Raw genomic sequence first — 23,264 nt, 5'->3', positions numbered from 1 at the left:
AATGACTTTAATTAATGACCTCATTCATTAAATGGGGTTAATAACTCCTCCCTCAGGGATGAAATGAGTTTGGGATAAGACAGTGAGTGTGAATGTAGTTTGTCAACTCTTCTATAATGTGAGGAAGTATTGTTATCATTTTGTGTGTGTGTGTGTGATCAGTAGTGAAATGATAGATGTGAAACAGCCCAAGTGAAGAAGTAAGCAATTCTTGTTGTGGGGAATGGACACACCCAGCAGTCCTTGTAACAGAAGGCAGACTCACGCCCCTCTCCTCACCAAAGTGTCTGTTTTCTCCCTGGATTCACCACAAAGGAGAAGCTGATAAACTGACAGGTCAGTCTGAACCACTGTCACTGCTGCACAGAGTCACTGCAGGGAGGGCCCAATATTTAGATTCAGAGCTGTTGTTTGGGTGATCTGCCCCAATTTTCACCCCTCCCTGCACCCATACCCTCACCATTGCCTACCTTGGGGGGATATGTGTGTATTTCCATGCTCCTGACCTTGGACTTGATCACATGACTTGCTTTGGCCAATGGCATACGAATAGAAGTGACCATGGGCCAGTTCAATCCCCCCCAGGCCTTAAGGGGACCTGCATGTTTCTGGTTGCCCTTTTTGCACCTCCGCCATCACTAAATCTGCTCTGGGTAGCCCACTGGTCCAGGGAGGAGGAGATACCTGTGTAGCACGGCTACCTCAGCTGAGGGCAACCTACATCAGGGAACCCCAGTCAACACATAGATAGGTAAGTGATGATATATGACTTGTTTGAGGTCACTGAGTTTCGGTCACTGATGGTTTGTTACAGAGCGATAGCTAACTGATAAAGGGGTAAACTAAAGGTCCCACTTAGCCTTCCATCCTAAGCCACATGCACCAGCTCAGCCTTGCCCGTGCCCTGCACTGAGATGTGGGAAAATTCTCAGCTATTAACCAAGGGTTATGTTGAAAATTCTTCTGTGAAAAGTTCCCCCAGGAACTCTGAGGGGCCAAATGGTAATGGGCCAGGCAAAGATTGGGCATTCTCGAGACCTTGGCTCTCATCTCCTCCAAATATCACCAAGAGCTCACTCACACACTCAACAAACACTGAGCTTGGACACGCACATGAAATTCTTTCGTGCCTTCCATTTTCCACTCATCTTGATACTGGCATCTTTGATGGAGAGATCAAGGTCTTGATCAGGCAACGGTCTTATCTGGGAATTGGGAAGCTTGAATTCACGAATAACCAAGCTGCAAAGAAGAAATGATCAGTTAGTCTCTAAGTGTCCCCACAAGGACTCAGTCAGTGGTCAGTGCAGACGCATTCCCCTCCATCCCGGCCCTTTACCCCAGTTATTCCAAAAGAACCCAGAAGCTATGAGAGCAGCCTGGGGAGCTCTGTGGTTAGGCTTTGAAGTCAGACAAATCTGCATTTGAACCCTGCTCTTCAGTTTACTGCTGTGTGACCCCGGGCACATCACTTAATCATGCTGAGCCTGTTTCCTCATGTTGTAAAATGAGCACAGTAACCTCTGTCTTGCAGGGTGTGTGATGATCAGTGAAGATTATCCCAGTGACTACAATTTCTGTAAAGGGTGGAATGTGTCTGCCTTTTTTTCACTACTGTAGCATAGCCTGGTGAGTCAGACACACAGTAGGTGCTCAAAAATATCTGTTGAATGAGTGAGTGCCTAAAATTCTTTAGAGGACATTTATGGATTTCTCTCCCCAGCACCCATTCCCCTCTCTCGTGATGACAGAAGTGCCATTTACTTTGGAGGAACCCTTCCCCACATCTAGTCCGTGACGCTCCAAAGAAAGTTGACTTCACCGCCATCTTCAGGGGGTGGAGCTTGAGACTTCAGCACAAGCTCCTTCGTGTCTGCTATCCCCCTGGCCACAGTGATTGGTCCAGGAGTGTGTACATAACCTAAGACGGACCAATCAGAGTGAATCTTAGGAGTTTTGCTTGAGCTGTAAGGAGAAGGTGCCCTCCTCCCACAGGGCTGGGAGTGCTGAGAAGGTGCCGGCGAGTGCTTCGCGGGGAGGCCCTACCCAAGGATTAGCCCTCCCGAGGGAAGCGGTGCTGAGAGGTGGCAGGAGAGAAACAGGGTCCAGTGACATTTGAGCCTTCCTCAAGCTGAACCCGAAGACAGACAATTCCAGGGACCTGTGAGCCAATACCTTCTGGTTTAGGCCATTTTGGACTAGGTTTTCTGTCCTTGAAACCTCACCCCCACCCCTAATCCTAATTAACATGTGGGCTTGGCACAGAGTTTGGGGGTCCGTGACATCCCCGTAGGAGTCACGGCGAGTGCCTGAAAGACCGTTTGTGTGGTTTTCTCCACATGCAGCTTGGGGGATTGGATCCCCTTGGGATGGTGTAAACATTAGCTTGGGGATCCTAATGTCTCTGAGTTTAGGAGTCGGTGGCTCTGTGAGTCTAGGTCTTGGTGGCCCCAACAAACTACAGTCCTGCACACGGAGGACTGAGCTTGACGGACCTTACCTGTAGAAGCTATACTTCCCTTTCCCAAGGTACTTCATCTTAAAGCTTCCTGAGAAAGTGGGAATTGTGACCTTCTCCAACTCCTTCTGCAGAGTAGCCACTCCCTGCTGGCAGGCTGAGGGGAAAGAGCGGGGTCAGTGGTCAGAGGTGTGCAGCCTGTTCATGGCAGGGACGTTGGGATTGGAAAGATCTAAAGCAGGGCTCAAGTTAAGGTTTTTGTCAAGGGCCCCAGAGCAAATATTTTCTGCTCTGTGGGTCTTACTGTCTCTGTCACAACCACTCAGCTTTGCTTTTATTGCACAAAAGCAGCCGTAGACAATACGTCAATGAGTAGGTACGGTTGTGTTCCAATAAAACTTTATTGATGGACACTGGAATTTGAATTTCATATCATTTTCACATGGTGTGAGATAGGATTCTTCTTTTGATTTTTTCCAACTGTAAAAGCCATGCTTAGTTCCTGGGCCATGCAAAAACACGTGTTGGTCCAGATTTGGCCTATGGGCTGTCATTTGCCAACCCCTAGTTTAAAATATCACCCCCTCCAAATACCCAGTCATGCATCCTACGGGTGTTATTGAACATCTGCTCTGTGCTCTGCCCTCACAGATACTCTATCTCTCTGGCTTTCGGACTCTGTCGCCACAGGACCTTTGCATGTACCATTCCTGTTGCCTAGGAAGCCCCTTCCTCTCATCTTCACCTGGTCGTTCTAGTCATCACTTCCTCTAGGAACTTTCTCTGACTCATCAGATGAGAGCGATCCCCCTTGTTATCATTCTCATGATGCTGTGGGCATCTCTTTTGGAGCTCCCATTACCGTTTGTAATTATGCATTTATTCATGTGATTTTTTTTACTACTATCTCTCTTCCCTACTAGATGTAAGCCCCCCAAGGTCAGTGGTAGACGTCACGGACATCCCCTATCTTTACCACAGTGACTGGAACTTAATACCTGTTGGAGGAATGAATGAATGAATGTTCCAGGGTCAGGAATTCTGCCATCTGTTATTAGGTGGTTAACAGCATCGAAAAACCAGTTAAAAGGCAAACACGTTAAATGAGAAGAGTAAGTAGTAGGATGAGGGATCCCAGGAGCCAGTTAGGAAGTAGTAAGAATAATAATAGTAATAATAATAATAACAGTTATCAAGCTCTTACTCTGTTCCAGACACAGTTCTGGGCTCTATACACGTATTAAGTTACTGAATCTGAACAATCCTGGGTAGTAGGTCCTGTTACGACTCCCAGTTCACAGATGAGGAAGCTGAGACTCAGAAAGGTGACCGCACAGCTGGCAGGTGATGGAGGCAGGACTGGAATCCAGGCCTTCTGGTCCCAGAGCCTGTGCCCTGGGATAGGCCTTCTGGGGGTTCAAAAGTAAACAATGCCTAGATTGTCACTGCCCGGAGGGAAAAGAAAATGTGGGATGGCCACGATCTGTGGGTCTGCAGCGGCCAGGTCTTGAAGGGTCTCTAATGCCAAGCCCAAGACATCCACTGAGGGCACTAGGGAACCACTGAACAGTGTAAGTAAAGAGGGGGAATGGGCAGCTTTCCTGTATTTCACAACTGTCACTGGTTGCCGCATGGGGTGCGAGTAGAAGGGGGCACCGAGGCTGCTGTGACAGGACATGAAGACTTCTGGGCTTAAAGGCCGAGCCCAAGCCTCTGCTCTCTGGAAGACTTCAGAACCACCCCAGCTCTGGGTATAGAGCAGGGACATAATCCTTTCTCCTAGCTCATGGGGAACCTTCCGTCTGCACCCCTGGGATTCAGAGGTGTCCTGCCTGGGCTGGGGTAGGAATTCAGGGGTGGGATACCAGGTCCCTTTGGTCCTGTCCTGATTCCCCAGGGGTCCACCGCGGCTGTAGTTCTGCCTTCCGGATCTGATTTCTCCGGCACTGGCTGTCCCCCACTGTTCTGCAGTTCATCTCTCTGCCACCAAGAGGCAGCATTGAGCAGCCCCACCCTGGTACATCTGACAAGACCAGAGCTCAGCTCCAGGCCGCCCACTTCCCAGTCCCTCCTCCAAGTTTGTCTGCTCATCTGTAAAGGTCGCTAGTAACAGTACGTCCTTTTAGCACAGTGCCTGGCACCGATCTGAGCAGGTCAGGGGGCTGCTTCATGCCAGTCTCTCCTCTGTCTGGGCCTGGATGCATGGCCTGGGGGACCCTCTCTGGGTCACCCAGATGGCTAGTGTGCACAATATGGCTGCCAGCCCCTGCCCTGGGGGAGGGCCTCCCCGCCCTGAAGACTGAGCCAGGGACCTTGAGACAAAAATCAGGGCTGAGAACCAGCTTGGAAGGAAGTGAAAGGCCTAGAAGCCCGAGTTGGGTATTGCGTAGAGGGAGGGGACCATGAGGCACCTGAGCACTGGACTCAAGAGTCCTCCAGGCCAGGGCTCCAATCCCGGTGCTGCCGCTTCCAGCCCTGTGACCTTGGGTAGCTCACCTTATCTCAGCTTCTTCATATGTAACACAGGGGTAAGAGGGCCTCCTTGGAGGAGCTGTGAGCAGGCCGTACACTGGATGTAAAGGGCTGCACACAGCAGGTGCTCAATCAGTGCTCCTCAGGGGTTGGAGGGGAGAAAAGGAAGGCATCCAGTTACCGTAGTCCAGGCCCTTCTGGGTGATCCTGGCCACGACGCCGGGGCTGGTGGTCGCTGTCACAGCTGTGCCCAGGGCGGCCAGCACCACCAGGGTCGCCCACCTCCACGTGTCATCAGGGCCCCTGGCCATGTCTTCGTCCTGCAGAGCTGCCAAAACCTCGAGGCCTTGGAGGGGACCCAGGGACCTATAAATGAGGCAGCTGGGGATGTGCAAGTCAGTGGAATGTAGAAAAGAGGAAGGAACACAGCAGGGGCGGGAGAAGGGATGGACGGCTGCCTGCCTGCGGTCCCCCACCATGGTCAGGGCCACAGCCCCAGAGCAGCCAGCAGTGGAGCCTGGGAGCCCTGTGTCTGTGTGTGTGGTGTGTGTGTGGTGTGCTATGCTGTGTGTGTTTGTATGTGTGGTGTGTGGTGTGTGTAGGTTGAGACTTCTGGCTCTGGGCATCATTCTCCTCCCTAAGCACCCCTTCTCCCTCCCTGAACCCCCACCCAATCCCTTTATCTAAGGACTTCCTGGAAGCTGGGTGGTAGGTACATCAGTGCTCATTATATTTTTCTTTTCTTTTTTTTAATGCTTTACTGAGGTACAGTCAAGAAATAAAATTGGATACAGTTGGCCCTCGAACAACACAAGCTTGAACTGTGCAGGTGCACTTATATGGGGATTTTCTTCAATAAATACATGCTACGGTACTACACCATCTGTGGTTGGTTGAATCCACAGGTGTGGAACCTCGGATATGGTGGAACCGCATATATGGGGGGCCGACTCTTAAGTTATACGTGGATTTTCGGCTGCTGTCGGGGGGGTCAGTGCCCCAACCTCTGCATTGTTCAAGGGTCTAGTGTATATTTAAAGTGTACAAGGTGATAATTCGATAAATGTGTACATTGTCAAATGACTTTCCCAGCCACGCTAGTTAACTCATCCATCACCTCACATAGTTATCATTCTGTGTATGTAGTGAGAAGGTTGAAGATTTACTCTCTTAGCAAATCCCAAGTGTACAATAGAGTACTCTTAGCTATAGTCACCTTGCTGTGCATTAGATCCCCAAAACTCATTCATTTTATAACTGAAAATTATATTTGTCTTTCTATTTTTGATTCCCTCGATGTTTTCCACAGTAAAACATTTAAGGAAACAGAACATTTATTATTTTCTTATCCTGAGAGGCAAAAATGGTAATAATTAAATGCTTGAATTTTGGAGTCTGGTATCTTAACTGTGGTTTTAAATCTCAACTCTGCCACTCTGTGGTGGTTTGACCTTGGTCAAGCCCCTTAACCTCTCTGAACCTCAATTTCCTCTCTGTAAAGTGGGGATAAACAGAATACCCTCCCTCTCTGGGTTTTTGTGAAGACATAAAGGGCTTTAAACCACGTAAAGCACCTAGCACAACACCCCTGCATAATAAGCCCACAAATGGTAGCTACTAATGTCACTCTGGCTTTAAAAGTAATCCATATTCATTGACCAAAATTTGAGAAAGAACCAAAAAAAATAAAAATTACCTGCAATCCCTAATTCCAGAGAGGACAAGCAGAAGTGTATTTTAGAGCATTTCTCTCCCCTCTCCCCCCTTTTGGTAAGTGTAGATAGAGTGTGTTTTTCAACGAAGAAATATGGGATCACACTGATCAGTTCTGCAAAGTTCCCTTTCTTCAATGAACAGTATGTAGGGTTCCGTCTCCTTCTACCTGCACTGCACGGTATTTCATTGCTTCCTCATCCCACAGTTTTCTTCACCAAGCTTTTGTTTTTATTCTTTTTACCGCTTCTTTTGACAGATGCGGAACCTGAGGGTTCGAGAGGGGAAGTGTTCTTCCCACTGTCAGACAGCTAGCTGCTAGCAGAGCTGGGATTCAAACGCAGACGCATCCCACACCATCCTGAGTCCTTCAGTGTTTTGGGGGTTGAGGGGGGCGGTGACCAGCACATACTCCCCATCTCCACACCAGCTTCCCCGAAGGATCTCTGTCTGCTCTGCCCCTGCCCCTCCCTTTGCAGCAGCCTCAGGCCCGGTGTGGGCGGGAATCCCGCTGGGCAGCCAGCACCATCTCCATGGTGATTAGAGGAGGGGCGGGGCTGCAGAGGGGGAGGATGGCTTCTCTTCCGCTGAGTCCTCATCAGCCCCCTGGCGCCCTGTCTCCCCGACTCTGATTTGATGAAAGCCTAATGAAGCCCATTGAGCCAGGAGGACATGAGACCTCCTGAGTTTTCTTTTTTTTTTTTTTCTTTCTTCTCTTCCTCTGTATCTAAAAGGGTCTCCCTTCCTGCCCCAACCTGCCACAACAAGAATCCTTCTGGCTTACTTAAGAATGAAAACAGTGACCATGCGCCGAGCATCTAGTATGTGGCAGACACTTTACATATATTGTCTCCAAGCCTAAAAACAACCTGTGAGGGTGGGATGATTATTCTTCATTTTGGAGTTGAGGAAACTGAGTCACAGAGCGATTATGTCCCTATCAAGGTCACACTGCCTTTCATGGAGAGAATTCTCCCCTCTAGCTTTCCAAGAGGACTTGTCACCCTGGGTCCTCACCCTAGCTCTACCTTCCTGGGCCCCCAGACTCACATGTCTGTATCTGTACAAGGAAGATAGATGCCAAAACACATAGATCCATGACTTGTCAGACAATTAGATTTTTGAAGAGTTATCTTACACAGTTTTGAACACCTGCAGCTCTAACTGCCCCAAATTCCTGAGTGCCCTGAGTCCAGGCAGATGTTGCATCTGTGAGGGTGTCAGACAGGAAAGAAGTATTAAGAGGAAACTCACATGATGATGACTTACACCACCACTACATCAGAATCTTAAAACCAACGGGCAAGTTTTTGAAGCAGCCAGCCCCACTGGCTTCCCTCTGATCAGTCAGATCCAGATGAGTCCATCAGCGACCCTCTGGCCTCCTTTTCAGCTCTGCCACTGGCCATGGAGCTGTCCTACTGCTTCAGGCCTGACTCTCTACTCGGTTTGAGTGAAAATGTCTTCAACCCAAGGAATAGAAATCCCCAGCTCACGTTGGCTTCAACAATAAACACATATAATATCTCAGAGACAAAGTCCAGAGAGAGGGCAGGTTTGAGGTTCTGATTAATTCAACAGCTAACAGGACTTCCCAGAGGTCCAGTGGTTAAGACTCTGTGCTTCCACTGAAGTGGGTGTGGGTTTGATCCCTGGTTGGGGAACTAAGATCCCACATGCCGTGCAGCCAAGAAAAACAAAAACAAACAAATTTGCAATAAAAATGGGAATTAAAAAAGAAACTCAACAGCTAACAGACATTTACCATCTCTCCACACCTGACTGCCCTCCTAGTGTCTCAGATTTACCCTCACACTGGCTTCTTTCATGGTTGTGTGAAATCAAATTCACATTTAATGGCAAGACAAGAAAATTTAAATGTAAAAAAATTTCTCTGGGGGCTTCCCTGGTGGCGCAGTGGTTGAGAGTCCGCCTGCCGATGCAGGGGACACGGGTTCGTGCCCCGGTCCGGGAGGATCCCACATGCCGCGGAGCGGCTGGGCCCGTGAGCCATGGCCGCTGAGCCTGCGCGTCGGAGCCTGCGCTCCGCAACGGGAGAGGCCACAGCAGTGAGAGGCCCGCGTACCGCAAAAAAAAAAAAAAAATTTCTCTGCCCTTTGGCCTCCTCTCTCCCCTCTGCCGTGCATTGCGTTAGGCATTGACCGAAACTTCCCTGTTGGCAGAAATACCTGCTCAACCCTAAAGAGCCACATTCTCCTAGCGTCACCAAGAGAACTCCTTAAAGATAACATTCCTTCCTGATCTTGTAAGGGGATCACATGGCCCATCACCTTGTACTTGCATATCTGAATTGTGTAAAATGTCAATAATACGTCATCTAACGTACAGCCCTCTGTCTCAAAAAACTTCTGTAACTGTGTTTTGACTTCTAATGGGTGGAACAGTTCTCAGAGCTTTCTGAGATGCTGTTCCTGGGTTTTGTTTTTTTTTTTTTCGTTTTTTCATTTTGTTTTGTTTTGTTTTAGATTGAAACAATACAAGCTTTATTCAGTGGCCAGAGAATGGAGAAGCAGGAACTAAGTTCACAGATTAACTTCTCCAGTTCCTGGGCTATAATCCTCAACTTGGCGTGAATGAAATTTTTCATTTTTCTTAGATCTACTGATGAATCTTTCATTGACAGTTGCAAGATGGTTGCAGCAGCTCCAGCCATTGCGTCTAAACAGGCTTATTCCAATGTCTCCTCCTCCTTTTCCTCCTCTTCTTCTTCTTCCTCCTCTTTTTTGGTCTTTTTATCATTACTGTAAAATACTTCAAACATATAGATAAGAATAGACTACCCAGGTTTACAAAATCTTAATATTATGCCATATTTACTTCTTATAGTTTCTTTTAGTTCTATGAATTGTAATGCCTATATAGCTATGTGTACGTAACCAGGATCACAATAAGGATATAGAAAAATTCTGTCATCCACTCAAATTCTCTCCTGTTATCCCAACTCAACATGGCTTAAATCATAGGAAAATATATTACCTCAGCAGGAGTTTAGAGGTGGGATGGGTCAAGAGTGGTTAATTCGGGGGCTGGCTCTCTCCATCTTTCTAATCCGTGCTCCTTAGGATGTCGAGTTTTTCCAGAGGAAATTTCATTGGGCTTGGAGCCCTGGGTTCATAGTTCCAGCCAGGCTACCTGCTCTGGTCAAGTTATTTGACCCTTCTGAAATTGGGGTTCCTCATTTAAATATGGGGAAACAATGCCCATCATGGGGGTTGTTCTGAGGATTAAATGAGATAACAGGTGTGGATCAATTTGCATAGAGAAGGTGCTCAACAAATAGTCATAACTTAACCTTCATGGCTAGCTGGCTGGAGAGTCCTGGAGCCCCCAGGAAAACACACCAGGGGCACAACATACTGAGCGCTCGGTCCTCGGGTCTTTGTGTTTGGGCTGGACATGCGCAGAGGGAGAGGAATCCAGGGCTCCCACGGCCTCTGTGAGCCGCCACTCCTCGGCCAGGCGTTCTGCAGAGGAACACCCGCTCCCAGCACAGCAAGGCAGTTAGGAGTGGAAGCTGAAACCTCACTGATCTGGGGGCAGATTCCAGCTTGCCACTTACTCACTCTGTGAGTTTGACCTTGTCACTTAACCTTGCTGAACCTGTTTCCTCATTTGTCCCCACACTCCATCTTCAGGGGCAGCTCTTCATCAGGCCTCGATGCTCAGCTGTGACCATGAGGTCATCCTTGCGGTCAGTGGAGGCCCCATAAACTTCTCCCTCCCCCTCAGCCCCTGGTCCTCCTGTTCTTTCCCTCCTGGTTCCAACTTCTCTGTGTGTCTGGCTTCTGGTGTATGTTGTCAGTTATTTTCTGATCGTGGATTGGGGATGCAGGAACAGGAAGGGTCTCGTGGTGGGTCCGAGGGGTGGAGGGGAGGAGAAGAATAGGACCTCATGGACATCAGGCCTCAAGGTATGTAGTATCTAAAAGGCAATCAGACGTTTTGTACCGTGGAGAAAACCTCTTGAGAGGGTGTCTCCCCTACCTTGTTATGTTTTTAAAAAAAAATCTCTTTCTGAGCCTTAAATCTCAGAAAAAGACCCCTTTGGGTACCCTGGTCTTGGACGTGAGGGCAGGTCTTTCTCATGGTGCTGTTATTGTTATTATTATTTTTATTATTACTAGTGCAGTCCTGGAGTAGATCACAATGAATACAACAAACTAGTGAATATAATATAAAAGAAGCAGACTCATGAGAACAAACTAGTGGTTACCAGTGCGGGGTGGGGAGACAATATAGGGGTGGGTGAGTGGGAGGTACAAACTATTGGGTGTAATGTAGGCTCAAGGATGTACTGTGCAGCACAGGGAATATAGCCAATATTTTATAATAATTGTAAACGGAAAGTAACCTTTAAAATTTTATAAAAATTAAACATTTCATAAAACCAATGAATAAATGAAAGAAGGGTCAGAACCCAGAGCATAAATTCCAGACAATAAATGTATGGAGACTGAGAAGGACAAGCTCAGCCTGACAATCCCCAGAGGCTTCCAGGAGGAGGTGAGAATTGACCTGGGCCCTGGGGTGGCAGCCTTGGGGTTGAGAGGAGGAGGGCCACTTCTGAGTCTGAAGGCATTAGCTTTGCAGGAAGGACAGTTTCTGGGGAGAGCTGAAGGCCGAGGGAAAGGGAAATAGAAAGCAATGTTGTTCTCCCAGGGGGCAGAGGGGAGAGAGAGTGTCGCTCTTGCTTCTCCACTCGCTCTGGAAGCTGAGAGTGTTGGCTCTAGCAGGCTGGGCCTCCTCCAGCCCCACAGCGGATCACAGGAAGTAAAGCGACACACAGTTGCCAAATGTCCAAGGAGCAACCAGAACCATTTCGCCTCAGCCACATTGGGAAATAGGTGTGTGCTCAGCCAGCCCCGGGGGACTGTGGCCGGTAAAGAGCAAACCGCTGCCGGCCTGGCCCTGCCCAACAGTGGTAAGAGCACGGAGATGGAGACACAGGCGGGCTGGGACCACAGAGGGCCAGTGAGGAACGGCCTGGCTTTGAGCCCTGGCTTGCCTCTACGCGGCTATGTGAACTTGGACGAGTCTTTGCTCCTCTCTGGGCCCAGGGTCCTCATCCGTAAGAGCAGCCCCCTCTTTGGAGGGTTTAAACCACACTGGCAACCATGTCAAACCCTTGGCTAACATTCCCCCCTTTTTTTTTTTTGAATTTTATTTTATGGTACGCGGGCCTCTCACTGTTGTGGCCTCTCCCGCTGTGGAGCACAGGCTCCGGACGCACAGGCTCAGCGGCCATGGCTCACGGGCCCAGCCGCTCCGCGGCATGTGGGATCTTCCCGAACCGGGGCACGAACCCGTGTCCCCTGCACCGGCAGGCAGACTCTCAAGCACTGTGCCACCAGGGAAACCCTAACATTCCCTTTTAATAATCCTCACCCATCCCTGAAAGTAGGTATCACTGGCTCCATTTCACAGGTGAGAAAATTGAGGCTCAGAGAAGTTAAGTAGCTTGCCTGAGGCCACACAACTGAGGAATGGCACATGGGTGTTGAGGGCCTCAAAAAGAGGGGAGGGTGCACTTCCTGTTGGGTTGCATGATGAAGTTGACTCTGCAATGTCAGGACTCCCTGAGAAACACATCCCCTTAGCCCCCTGAGCATTTTCCATGGACCGTGGGGGGAGGCCAGGTGGAGGGAACAGGTAAGCCAAGGCACATTGTGGTCTTGTTCTGAAAGCCCACTGACTCCCAAGTTTTTCAAGTATGAAGGTCCTCCATGATGATAGTTAATGTTTGCAACCAGGAGGTTGAGGAAAACCACTAAAGATTTAGCCACTCTATTTTTTTATATTTTTTTATTGTTTAAAGGCACCAATGTTGCATCTCTTGCCTTTATTCAGTAGTCAGGACTTCCTCTGACCACAGCCGGGAAATGTTCTCTCTGATTTTTATTTATTTATTTGGGGCTGTGTTGGATCTTCATTTCTGTGCGAGGGCTTTCTCTAGTTGTGGCAAGTGGGGGCCACTAGCCACTCTTTTAAATGAATTTTCATTTTTCGAGCTCAGGGTTTAGACATTTGAGATGAGGAGCCAGGGGCATGTTCAGGTGATAGTTGATAGTTTGGCAAAGGGACCTCTAAACGCCTAAAACTTGTGCTGCCGGTTCCCTGCCGCCTGGCCCCCACTACACCTGGGGAGCTGAACTCAGAGACTGTCAAGCTCAGAAACCAAGTACTGATTCATTGTCAGCTGGACCAGTGGCCAGTGGCTTAGCCTGGCCAGGAGCACAGACGCCAGGGGGACGGGTCTCTTCCCATGGCTCATCCCGTCCCCTCCCAGACTTTGACTGACTGCCTGGTGGAGAAATCCCAACAATGGCTGGCTTGCGTGGAGAGAGAGTGGAGGGGGGGCGGCGGGGGGAGAAAGCCAGAGTGAGCTTGGGTTTGGCTTACTGGTCACAAGGCACAGAGCAAAAGAACAGAGAAAGGGCACCTGGGTGTGTGGCCCTTTAGCCCCAGAGACTCCTGCCCACCAGCAAACCAGAACCCATCAGCGTCCTGGAATCCAGCCAATTGGAGTAGCAATTCCAAATTCCTAGGGGAGGGGGAAAGGTGGCGAGAGCAGGGAAGCAGGTGGGGTTGAGAGCATTTCTTACCCTCCTTGGGGATGGGAGCTGGCTTCCAGACAACGCTTCCTGACTATCTGTGTTCACAGATCCTTTGAAAGAATTCAGATCCTCCATCCCCACCTGCACCACAGCCCGAGGCCAGGACTACCTTGGTGACAGTAGGAGCCATTAAAGGATTTTGAGCAGAGGTGTAGCATAAGGTAATTCTTAGCTTAGATAACATTTATGGAGCACTAACTCTGCGAAAGGCACAATGTTATGTGTGCCTCTCAATTCATTTTAATGAAGTTCACTCTGCCTTCAGACTAAAGGCCTGGAGATTCCTGTGATTCTGTGAAGCAATTTTTTATCCTTTCCATACATTTCTTTTCCTGCTCAAATCAGCCACAGTTGCCTTCTGTTGCTTGCAGTTAAGATCCCTGGTTAGAATATCCGTAATTGCCGTGTGTGTGTGTGTGTGCGCGCGCGCGCGTGTGTGTGTGTGGTGTACACAAGCTCGCATGTATGAATCTGCAGTGACCACGGTGATAAGAACCATGAGAAGCCGTGTACTGGGTTCTGTTCCCGGGTGTCTGATAGTCTGAAGGTGGAGGATTTTTCTGAGAGAAAAGGGCAGACAAACATTAACAAAATGCTTCTGTGTACCACCTTTCATTGAATCCTCTCCACCCAGGAAGGGGTTAACATTTGTATTTTTTATAGAAGATGACACTGAGGGTCAGGAAGGTTGTCAAGGCTTCAGCACTACTAAGCGTGCAGCTGAGGACAAGTCCAAACCCTGGCCTCCTCCCACCGTACCCACTGTCTGTCCCCTGGAGCTCATGGGTGTATCTTGAGGACTAAACATGTGGCAGACTGGCCAGGTGGGGTCTTCAAAAGGGGCAGAGTGCTCTGCCAGCGTGGGGCACTGTGATTTCTGTAAGTGCACAGAAAACCCTGGCTGGGCTGGTGAGTCCCACCCCCTGCCCCACACACCTCCCCAGCATATCAGTGGATTCTGACGTGAGCCATCCATGGTCTCTGAAAGAGATCTGTCCATGGGGCGCCCTACAGGGCCCCGTTGGCCACCAAGAGCCTACTGCACGCCTTGCCCCATGGTGTACCTTCCCCGAGGAGTGAACAACAGTGGGCTCTGTCCTGGAAGTTGCTGCCAGTACAACTGGGGTTGAGATGACCACTGTAAAATGAGGCCACCATGGCTAAGCCTTTCCTGTGTGCCCGGCCAGAGCTGGAAATCTCCATCTGTAATGGACATGGCTGTTGATGACCGGAGGTGCCCAGGCTCTGCTTGAGCCCTGCCTGCTAAAGAGAGGCTGGCTCAGCTTCTTCCTGTCCTCCGCCCTCTGAAGAGGGAGCTGCAGGGATCTGGGGGTTCTGAGTGGCAAAATGATGAAGCAGGGGTGGGGGAAGAAAGAGGGAAAAGACCAGGTTCCAGGGCTAGCTCTGGGGGATGGCTCTGTAATCTACATATGGATAAAAGGATTCTTACCTGTTTTGCTCCTAAGTAGCTAGACTGGCTTCCGGCACACCGTAGGCGCCTGTTGGCTGAATTAAGGGAGACCTCCAGAGAGATGATAGTGATGGTGGTGAGGGATGTGAACTGTTGAGAGGGAAATATTAAGAAGGATCTCAGGAGATTGTGCCTATTCCTTTCTGGGTGCTCTAAATCACAATGAGTTGTTTAAAAATTATTTGGGGGATGTCAGGACAGTGACCCTGTGAGCACCACATGCCCTGAGATGGGACCAGTAGGCTCATACACATACATCTATCAGCGGGATTTTCACAGCAATCCTCCTAGTCATTTGCCGAGCACTTATGTGGTGCCAGGCATCGTTCAAAACCCTTTGCACATGTGTGCGTGCTCATATACACGCACGACATCCTGATGAAGGAGGTACCATCTTTATCCTCATGCTACAGAGGAGGACAGAGAAGTTGACTTCCTGGCCCAGGGACACACAGTTGATATGTGATTAATTGCGAGTCGATCCAGGGGACACCAGAGCCCACCCTCTTGACCTTATCCTCATGTACTAGAGCCCAGGGTGTAGGGCCCCTGCCTGGGAGACGGCCAGGCTGCCTTGTGGCAACTGAAGGGGGCTTCAGGGTCTGAAGTTCTGCCCCCCTGTCCCAGTCTCCTGCCTTGTCTGTTCAGGGAGGAAAAATAAACATTGACAGGACGGGGCTCAGGGTTCATGTGAGGGCTGCTGTTTTCCCAGCTGTGGAATGGCCGTGTCCTCCCAGCCTCCTGGACTCCAGTGGTTCCAAGGAGCCAGGACAAAGCGTGGTCATCGTGGGAAAATCAGCAAAAAGAGGGGCAGGGCTTCCCTGGTGGCGTAGCGGTTGAGAGTCTGCCTGCCGATGCAGGGGATACGGTTCGTGCCCCGGTCCGGGAAGATCCCACATGCCGCGGAGCGGCTGGGCCCGTGAGCCATGGCCGCTGAGCCTGCGCGTCCGGAGCCTGTTGCTCCGCAACAGGAAAGGCCACAACAGTGAGAGGCCCGCATACCGCAAAAAAAAAAAAAAAAAGAGGGGCAAAAGAGAATAAAGATCAGCTGTGACCCCTCCACTAGGAGAGACGTGGACACCATTTCTGGTGTTGAGCCAGCAGTGTGTCTTCCTACCAGTGTGTGCGTGTATGTGTGCGTTTGTGTATATACACACAAGCAGATGGAAGTCTGTTACTTAGTTGTGTGCCATGGATATTCATTTGACAATGTTGGGAATGTTTTTCCATATCATTAGATGTTCTTACACAGCGTATTTTTTCTAGCTTTCATGTGGTTGGCTTGTTTTAATTTATAAAGGTATTATACGCATCACCTTTTATACTTAGCACTTTTTTAATTGAGGTGTAATTTGCATACAGTAAGTCACCCTTTTTAGTGTTTATGTCTGAGTTTTGACAAACCCATAGTTGTCTAATCACCACATAATCAACATACAGAACAGTTCCTTCCCCCCCAAAAGTTTCTTTGTACCTTTTTGCAGTCAGCCCCTCCCCCCAGCCCTACCCTGGCAACCCCTGATATTTTCTTTTTCTATACATTTGCCTTTTCCCAAATGTCATAAATGGAGCGTATAGCCTTTTGAGCCTCGCTTCTTTTACAGAACGGAGCATGGAGGTATATCCATCTAATAGTAGTGTTTTGTTTTTTTTTTAATTTCTGAGTAATATTCCATTGTATGGATTATTACAGTTTGTCCATTCACCAGATGAAGGAATCTGTTTGTAGTTTTTGGTGATTATGAGTGGATCTGCTATAAACATTCACATACAGGCTTTTGTGTTTAATTTTTTATTTCTCTTGGATAAGAACCTAGGAGTAGGATTTCTGGGTCCTACTAACATAAGCAACATTATGTTTTAACATAGGAAAAGCTAATTGTGTGTTATTTACGTGCACTGTGAAAAACTCGAACAATACACATAAACTGCCGGTATTTTAACAGAAATTCTTCCCCTTCTTTGAAATGTATCTATGAACAGATTATATAAAGAGAATTATACTATATATGTGGTTCTACAGTCCGCTTTTCTCAGTATTTCTTTCCATGTGTGAACGAAAAATGTCACCTGCCGTATCAGTGAACAAAGGAGGTTGTGGCCAGCAAGCCATCAGCCACTGCAGAGCCCCCAGCATGTACCCTGAGGGGCTTCAGGATGGAGAAAAAGCGGATACTGGCCCTAGATAGTTAAGGTGCGTATCAAAGGAATGATTTCAATGAACCCAGACTCTTGCATCTTCCCATACATACAAAAGCACTAAATTCATTAAGTTGAGATGTTTGTTTTTTCTTTAATTAACAGTAATCTTTTGATGTTCTGACTACCTGGTTTTTGTTGCAAAATCTCCTATATATCCTGGCTTCTCCCTTCCCTCTTCAGAGCAGTCCCTCAGAGCTGAGAGGCTGCCTCCCGGGCTTAAGTCCTCAGCAAGTCTGCCAAATAAAACATAATTCTCAACTTTCAGGTGGTGCATTTTTTTTTTCAGTCAACATATGTCACCACATTGAAACCTACCACATCTTTTTAGATTACTATACAGTGTTCCAATGCATGGATGTACCATAATATATTTAAACAATCCCCTCTTGTTGGATATGCAAGTAGATAGTTTCCTTTTTTTTTTTTTTTTTTAGGTCTTATGAACAACATCCTTGAGCTAAGTGTTCTTTTGCATTTATAGTTATTCCTTTAGGATAAATTCCTAGACGTGGACTTGCTGGGATGAAGACTTGCACGCCACTTTATTCCATTCTACTTTTTCCTTAACACTTTTTTTTCCTCTTGCATATATGAAAAGTTGGTATACAACACAACCTGCCTTGCAAATGCAGAAGGAAATATTGGTCTTTCCAGTAAAGTGCCAGAATAATCGGCTCTTCATAACAAAGAAAATGAAAATGATTCCCTACCTCACGCCATATACGAAAAACCCATTCCAGATGAATTAGGAATTTAAATGTAGTGGTAACGCTTACAACTTTAGAATAAAATGTAGGAGAGCATCTTTATGGAAAGATTCTTTAACCAAAGCTTTTAAAAACAAGATACAAAAAAAAAAAAAAAAAAAAACAAGATACAAAAGGTTGAAACCGTAAAGGAAATATATGATAAGTTTGACTACATGAAAATTGAGAACTTCCATTCATCAAAAGACCCCATTAAGAGAATGAAAAGACAAGTCACAATCTGCTATATTTGCAACACACATAACTAACCAAAGAGTAGCAACTATAATATGTAAAAACACCTATGAATCAATAAGAAAGAGACTAATAAATAACACAATAGAAAATGAGCAAAAATATGAACAGAAATTTCAAAAAAGAAGCAGAAATGATCCATAAACATGAGAAAAGACACTCCACCTGTTTTGTGCTCATCTCAGTCCATCAATAAGCAATGTGGTTGGACCGGCCTTTGTGGTTCTTATTATGATTACAAGATGTCCTTCAGAAATAACCATCAGGAAACTGAGAAAATAAAGGTTTATTACTTACAGGATCTGAAAGTACACAGCACACCTGGATCCACACAGCAAGGCTGCAAGTGGCAAGAGAGAACACATGTGAGGGCCTGGGGTTCTGCTTTTATTGGGGTAGAGGGTGGGGGCTTCAGGTTTCCTGGGCTCTCTCTCTATTGGTGAATTTAAAACATAAGAGCAGGAATGTAAAGTGCAGGAAGAGAAAAAACAAGTGGTCCATATGGTCAATTATTGAAATTAACCAGGATCTCTAAAACAAAGGAGTCTCAGTGGGGGATGTGGGCCTTGCTGTTTACCTAGTTGTTTATTCAAGATAGCCCTCTTTGAAGTGGAGGCTCGGGCACTTCCATTACAAAAGGAAAAGCCAGCTGTCAAGGTTTACACTACAATCTACCCTGTGATGTGGAGGCAGCAGAGTCAACAATGAGTCTACTAACTGCCTGGATAGCTGGATGCTAAAAGTCAGGGGTAGGGCACGTTTCAACCCAGAAATGACACACCTAAATAGGATTATAGTAGCAAATTCTACAATAATTATACAGCCAATAGTCTGAAATCCAGTTCGTGGCCATTTTCTCAAACTTGAAGGGCCTCGTGATGGAACTAACTCAGTGATCTGGGAGCCCTAGCAGTCTGTTCAAAGATTTGAGTAGTTTTATGAAATATTTTAACATCTTGGGCCATTTGCTATAAGTAGGTTTGAACCTGTCCTGATTTGGTAGATTGCTCCATTATCTAATTGAATCAGTCTCTTAGTCCTGACAATAGGTTGCTTCAGTTAAAGGGTTGTGTCTTCAGTTGGCTGTGATGCAGGTGAGTTCTCCAAGTTAGGCCAACATGGTGCAAGTACTTGCATGAGAGGCATTTCTATGGAAACGAAAGATTCTGAGTTTTGAAGGCAACCAGTAGAGAAGATTTCTAGATGCTGAGCTTGAAGCATCTTCAGATGGAATGAGGGCAGGCGGTGGTGATCTGACAGATTTTCCTGGTTTGCAGTTTGAATGCCTCTGGTGATCGTTCTGAGGGGCCCACATAGCAACAGACATGAAGATCAACCGTATATGAGCTGGTGTGGTGATTTCTCTGAAGTTTATTTCAAGTTGTTCCACTTTAGCTTTTGCGACTTTGGGAAAGGGCAGTTTTAGTTCTCAGTGGTTCCAAGTCAGAAAGGGGGAGAAAAATTGGAAACATTAGTTTGGAGAGTTGGAGCCAGATATCAGAGGAAATGAAAAGGGTTCAGTATCCATTCCAGTTTACAGGTAGAAAACAAAACCACAAAGACCACTAACAGAACTAGAATCTAGTATCCACAAGCGTGTATTATAGTTTCTACTGAAACATCATTTTTTTCTCTACGGTCACCTCTTTTTCTATCAGAGACAATCAAAGTAAGACTAATTTGTTCACAAAAGAAATCTAGTCTCATTAAACTTGGCCTTATTATTCACATAAGTGCAGCAAGAATAGTGATGGACCATACAGACCATACAGACTCTTTTATGTCTGAGGAATCTCAGATTGCACTTTTAAAGGCTAGGAGGCCAAGCCAAACATTTACCATCAGACTTTGCCTGCAATACCTATAGATTTAGATGAATTCCTCTCTTCTCGAGGTCTCCCAAATATCCTGAGGTTCCTGGGCCTGCCAGGAAGTGACCTTTCTTACCCACTTGGTAAGGCTGCCAGAAACCCTATAAGAAAGGTGCCAGGCTGATTTTCCAAGGGGCTGTTACTGGGCAAGGGCTCATGTGCCCCTGGTGCAGAAAGCCAAACTCTTAACAGTGAGTGTTTGCAACAAAATAAGGGTTTATTTGTCAGGCACCAAGCAAGGGAGCGGGAGACAAGTCTCAGATCCACTCCAACTTGGTCTTTGAGTTAGGGATGTATTAAAGGGGAAGAACAAAGAAACTGGGATTAAACATCATGTTGGGACATTTCTGTAACATTTCTTAATCATAGTTTTGGAAGTCAGGATGTCTTTGGTTTACAATTCTCAGGTCAGGTGGTCCATGGCTTGGGGGTCTGTTAGTTCATCTTGCCCTGGAGAAACAAACCGAATTTGTATATTAATGATGATACTATAATGGCAAGTTTAGTACATTAACGATGTTATTGACCACAGCAATCTTAGTCATCTGACCCTTGTTGATTAGTGTTTGGTTAGCACCGGATTGAAATCAGGGGGGACGAAAAAGGGATTGAGGTCAAAGGAGACAAGGAGGGGAATAAAGTTTTGGATAGAGAGATTAATCATACACTCAGTAAGGGCGCTCAATTTTAGGGAGACTTGGTGTTGGGCTTTACTGGCTCAATATAGTCAGCCTTAGTTCCTTCAACCTGGTCATGTGTATTTTTTTTTTTTTTTTTTTTTTTTTTTTTTTTGCAGTACGCGGGCCTCTCACTGCTGTGGCCTCTCCCGTTGCGGAGCACAGGCTCCGGACGCGCAGGCTCAGCGGCCATGGCTCACGGGCCCAGCCGCTCCGCGGCATGTGGGATCTTCCCGGACCGGGGCACGAACCCGTGTCCCCTGCATCGGCAGGCGGACTCTCAACCACTGAGCCACCAGGGAAGCCCTGGTCATGTGTATTTTTATGCACATTCTCAAATACGATGTTCCAGCCAAAGCCTTGGTAATATAACCAATGATTCAAATTGTATCCTGTCACAAGGAGAACAGATTCTTATTGAACGAATGCAAATAACTATACTGCTATGAATGTAAGAATACTCGATGAGAGTTTCTAAATGCTGGAGGGATCAGGTAGTGAGAAAAAAAAAAGTACAGTTGACCCTTGAACAACACGGGTTTGAACTGTGTCGATCCACTTCTGATCTTAAATTACCTCTTGGGGTTTTAAATTTCAAAGACATGGGGAGATTTATATCTTCAAGAGACAGAGAAAGAATGTAAGTTTTCTTCTAGAAGTTTTAGTGTCCTTTGGATGGTTTTGACAGTCCCAATAAAATGTAGTAGCATTGCCCTGCAATTAGGGAAGGCCCCTGTAAAAATAATTCCTTCGATTCAAGGTCAGATGGGGCCTCTTCAGGGTTGGAAGTGAAGAGGGGGTCTTTTGCCTCACAGTGGTCACGGAAATGATAAACCCATTGGACCAGGTCAACTTTGTGCACCAGGAGATAGGTCTCATCTTAATGTTTTTCATTCACTGTGAGCCTTAGCAGTGATCCTCACTGGAGGCCTCAGTAACCCTGCCAGCTTTTCCCTTGGGGGCAGGGACTCCTGGCGAGGTGTGTGTTTTAGTTTTGCCCCATTCAAGGGAAAGCCGAGGGGACTTAGGTTCTGTGGTATCTTGAAGACAATGAGCGTGTAGCCCGGACGGATCTTTAAGAAGATTATGGAATTTAGGGTCCTCAGAGATACAAGCCAGTTGATGCATGTTGGCAGCCATGAAAAATAATCTGGAGCCCATTTCGGACAAACAAATAAAAACCTACAATAGCCAATTAGATCCTCTCCCTCCTTCTTGTTGCGTCAAATCTTTAAGAAAGGTTTGAAGTTTGATTAAGGTACAGCTTCTGATCTCAGTTTCTACCTCTTGATTTCTCCTGTTACCTTAATCTTGTGTGTTGTTACTGGCAAGTTTTGGATGATATCACTGTGAGCCCTTTCACTTCTTTTTTTCCCCCTAGGGTATCCCAAGAGACCTCTTAGGGATTGGCTTTTGCCAGCAACATCACGCCAGGGATTGAGTCCATAGTAAACTGAAGAGCAACAGTTGTGAGTGAAATGGTGACACAGAGACCATAGGCCTCTGTTGTAACTTCCCTCTGGTGTTCCCATTGGTTTCCGGTTGCAAGGCTATTTGACTCCTGGGGTAGGACACGTAGTCCAGGCACAACCCACTGGCTCAGTGGTTGCAGGCTGAGGTCTCCCACCCTCTTTGTCCTCCTTACTTTTTCTTGGTGCCTTTAGCCCAGAGCCTCTCCCTGGGCAGTGACAATAGCCTTGTGATCCAATCCACCCTCCTTAGCTCCCCTTAGTCTTGAGACGTGGAGGACCCTTATGCACATTTATAGTCAATTTAAGCCTTTATAATCAGTTGTCTAATTGTCTCTTTAAACCATATGTCCTTGATCACGCTGCTCTGGGGAGATTGTTGGATTATTATGGCGGCCGTTACCTTTTGGGTTGGATACTGCAGGCAACACACCACAGAAGCAATATGCAAAAGCACACAGCAGGGCTTCCCTGGTGGCGCAGCGGTTGAGGGTCCGCCTGCCGATGCAGGGGGCGCGGATTCGTGCCCTGGTCCGGGAGGATCCCACATGCCACGGAGCGGCTGGGCCCGTGAGCCATGGCCGCTGAGCCTGCGCGTCCGGAGCCTGTGCTCCGCGGCGGGAGAGGCCGTGGCAGTGAGAGGCCCGCGTACCGCAAAAAAAAGAAAGCACATAGCAGTGCACAAGCCCAGCAAGCGGTGCTCTTTCCCAGGTGGAGTCCCCACCTGAGTCAGGTGGTTAGTAAGAAGGTTGCAGGTAAAAGGGGCATTCCCCTTGATTAATCGCAAGGGCAATCATAGAATCCAGCCAACTTTACTAATTGTTGTGTGCTGGTCTCAGCCCATCAGTAAACAGTGCTTGGGATGGACCGGCCCTTGTGGTTCATATGATTGCAAGATGCCCTTCAGCATGAAAAAATAAAGGTTTATTACTTACAGGAACCAGAAGTTACACAGCACACCTGGGGCCACACAGCAAGGTTCGAGCAGAGAGAGAGGGTGAGGGCCTGGGGTCCTGCTTTAATTGGGGTCAAGGGTGGGGACCTAGGGTTTCTCAGACTCTCTCTTTATTGGAAAATTTGAAGCATAGGAGTGGGAATTTAAAGCACAGGAAGAGGAAACAACCAAAAACAAGTAGCCCAAAAGGTCAATTACTGAAATCAACCAAGATCTCTAAAACAAAAGAGCCTCAGTTGGGGTAGGTGGCCTAGTTCTGTGGCCAGCAATGTGTTTATCTGAGATAGCCCTCTTGGAAGTGGATGCCCGGGCAATCAAAGCTTAAGTCAGCCACCTCCAT

General features: G+C 47.4%; 1 protein-coding gene across 1 annotated transcript in view; it reads right to left on the bottom strand.

Moving 5' to 3' along the window:
* The window catches only part of BPI (bactericidal permeability increasing protein), a gene marked incomplete at both ends in the record, with an annotated part of 29,256 nt that extends 24,015 nt beyond the window's left edge, over positions 1 to 5,241 (bottom strand). The window contains 3 exons of the mRNA XM_082669612.1: positions 1,114 to 1,242; positions 2,501 to 2,615; positions 5,112 to 5,241. Coding sequence (XP_082525738.1) covers positions 1,114 to 1,242; positions 2,501 to 2,615; positions 5,112 to 5,241 — 374 coding nt within the window. The remainder of the gene's footprint in view (positions 1 to 1,113; positions 1,243 to 2,500; positions 2,616 to 5,111) is intronic.
* Positions 5,242 to 23,264: the final 18,023 nt, after the last annotated feature.

This window comes from Grampus griseus, assembly GCF_964374135.1.
Source record: "Grampus griseus genome assembly, chromosome: 14".
Taxonomy (NCBI): domain Eukaryota; kingdom Metazoa; phylum Chordata; class Mammalia; order Artiodactyla; family Delphinidae; genus Grampus; species Grampus griseus.
This window is presented reverse-complemented; position numbering and strand designations above follow the sequence as displayed.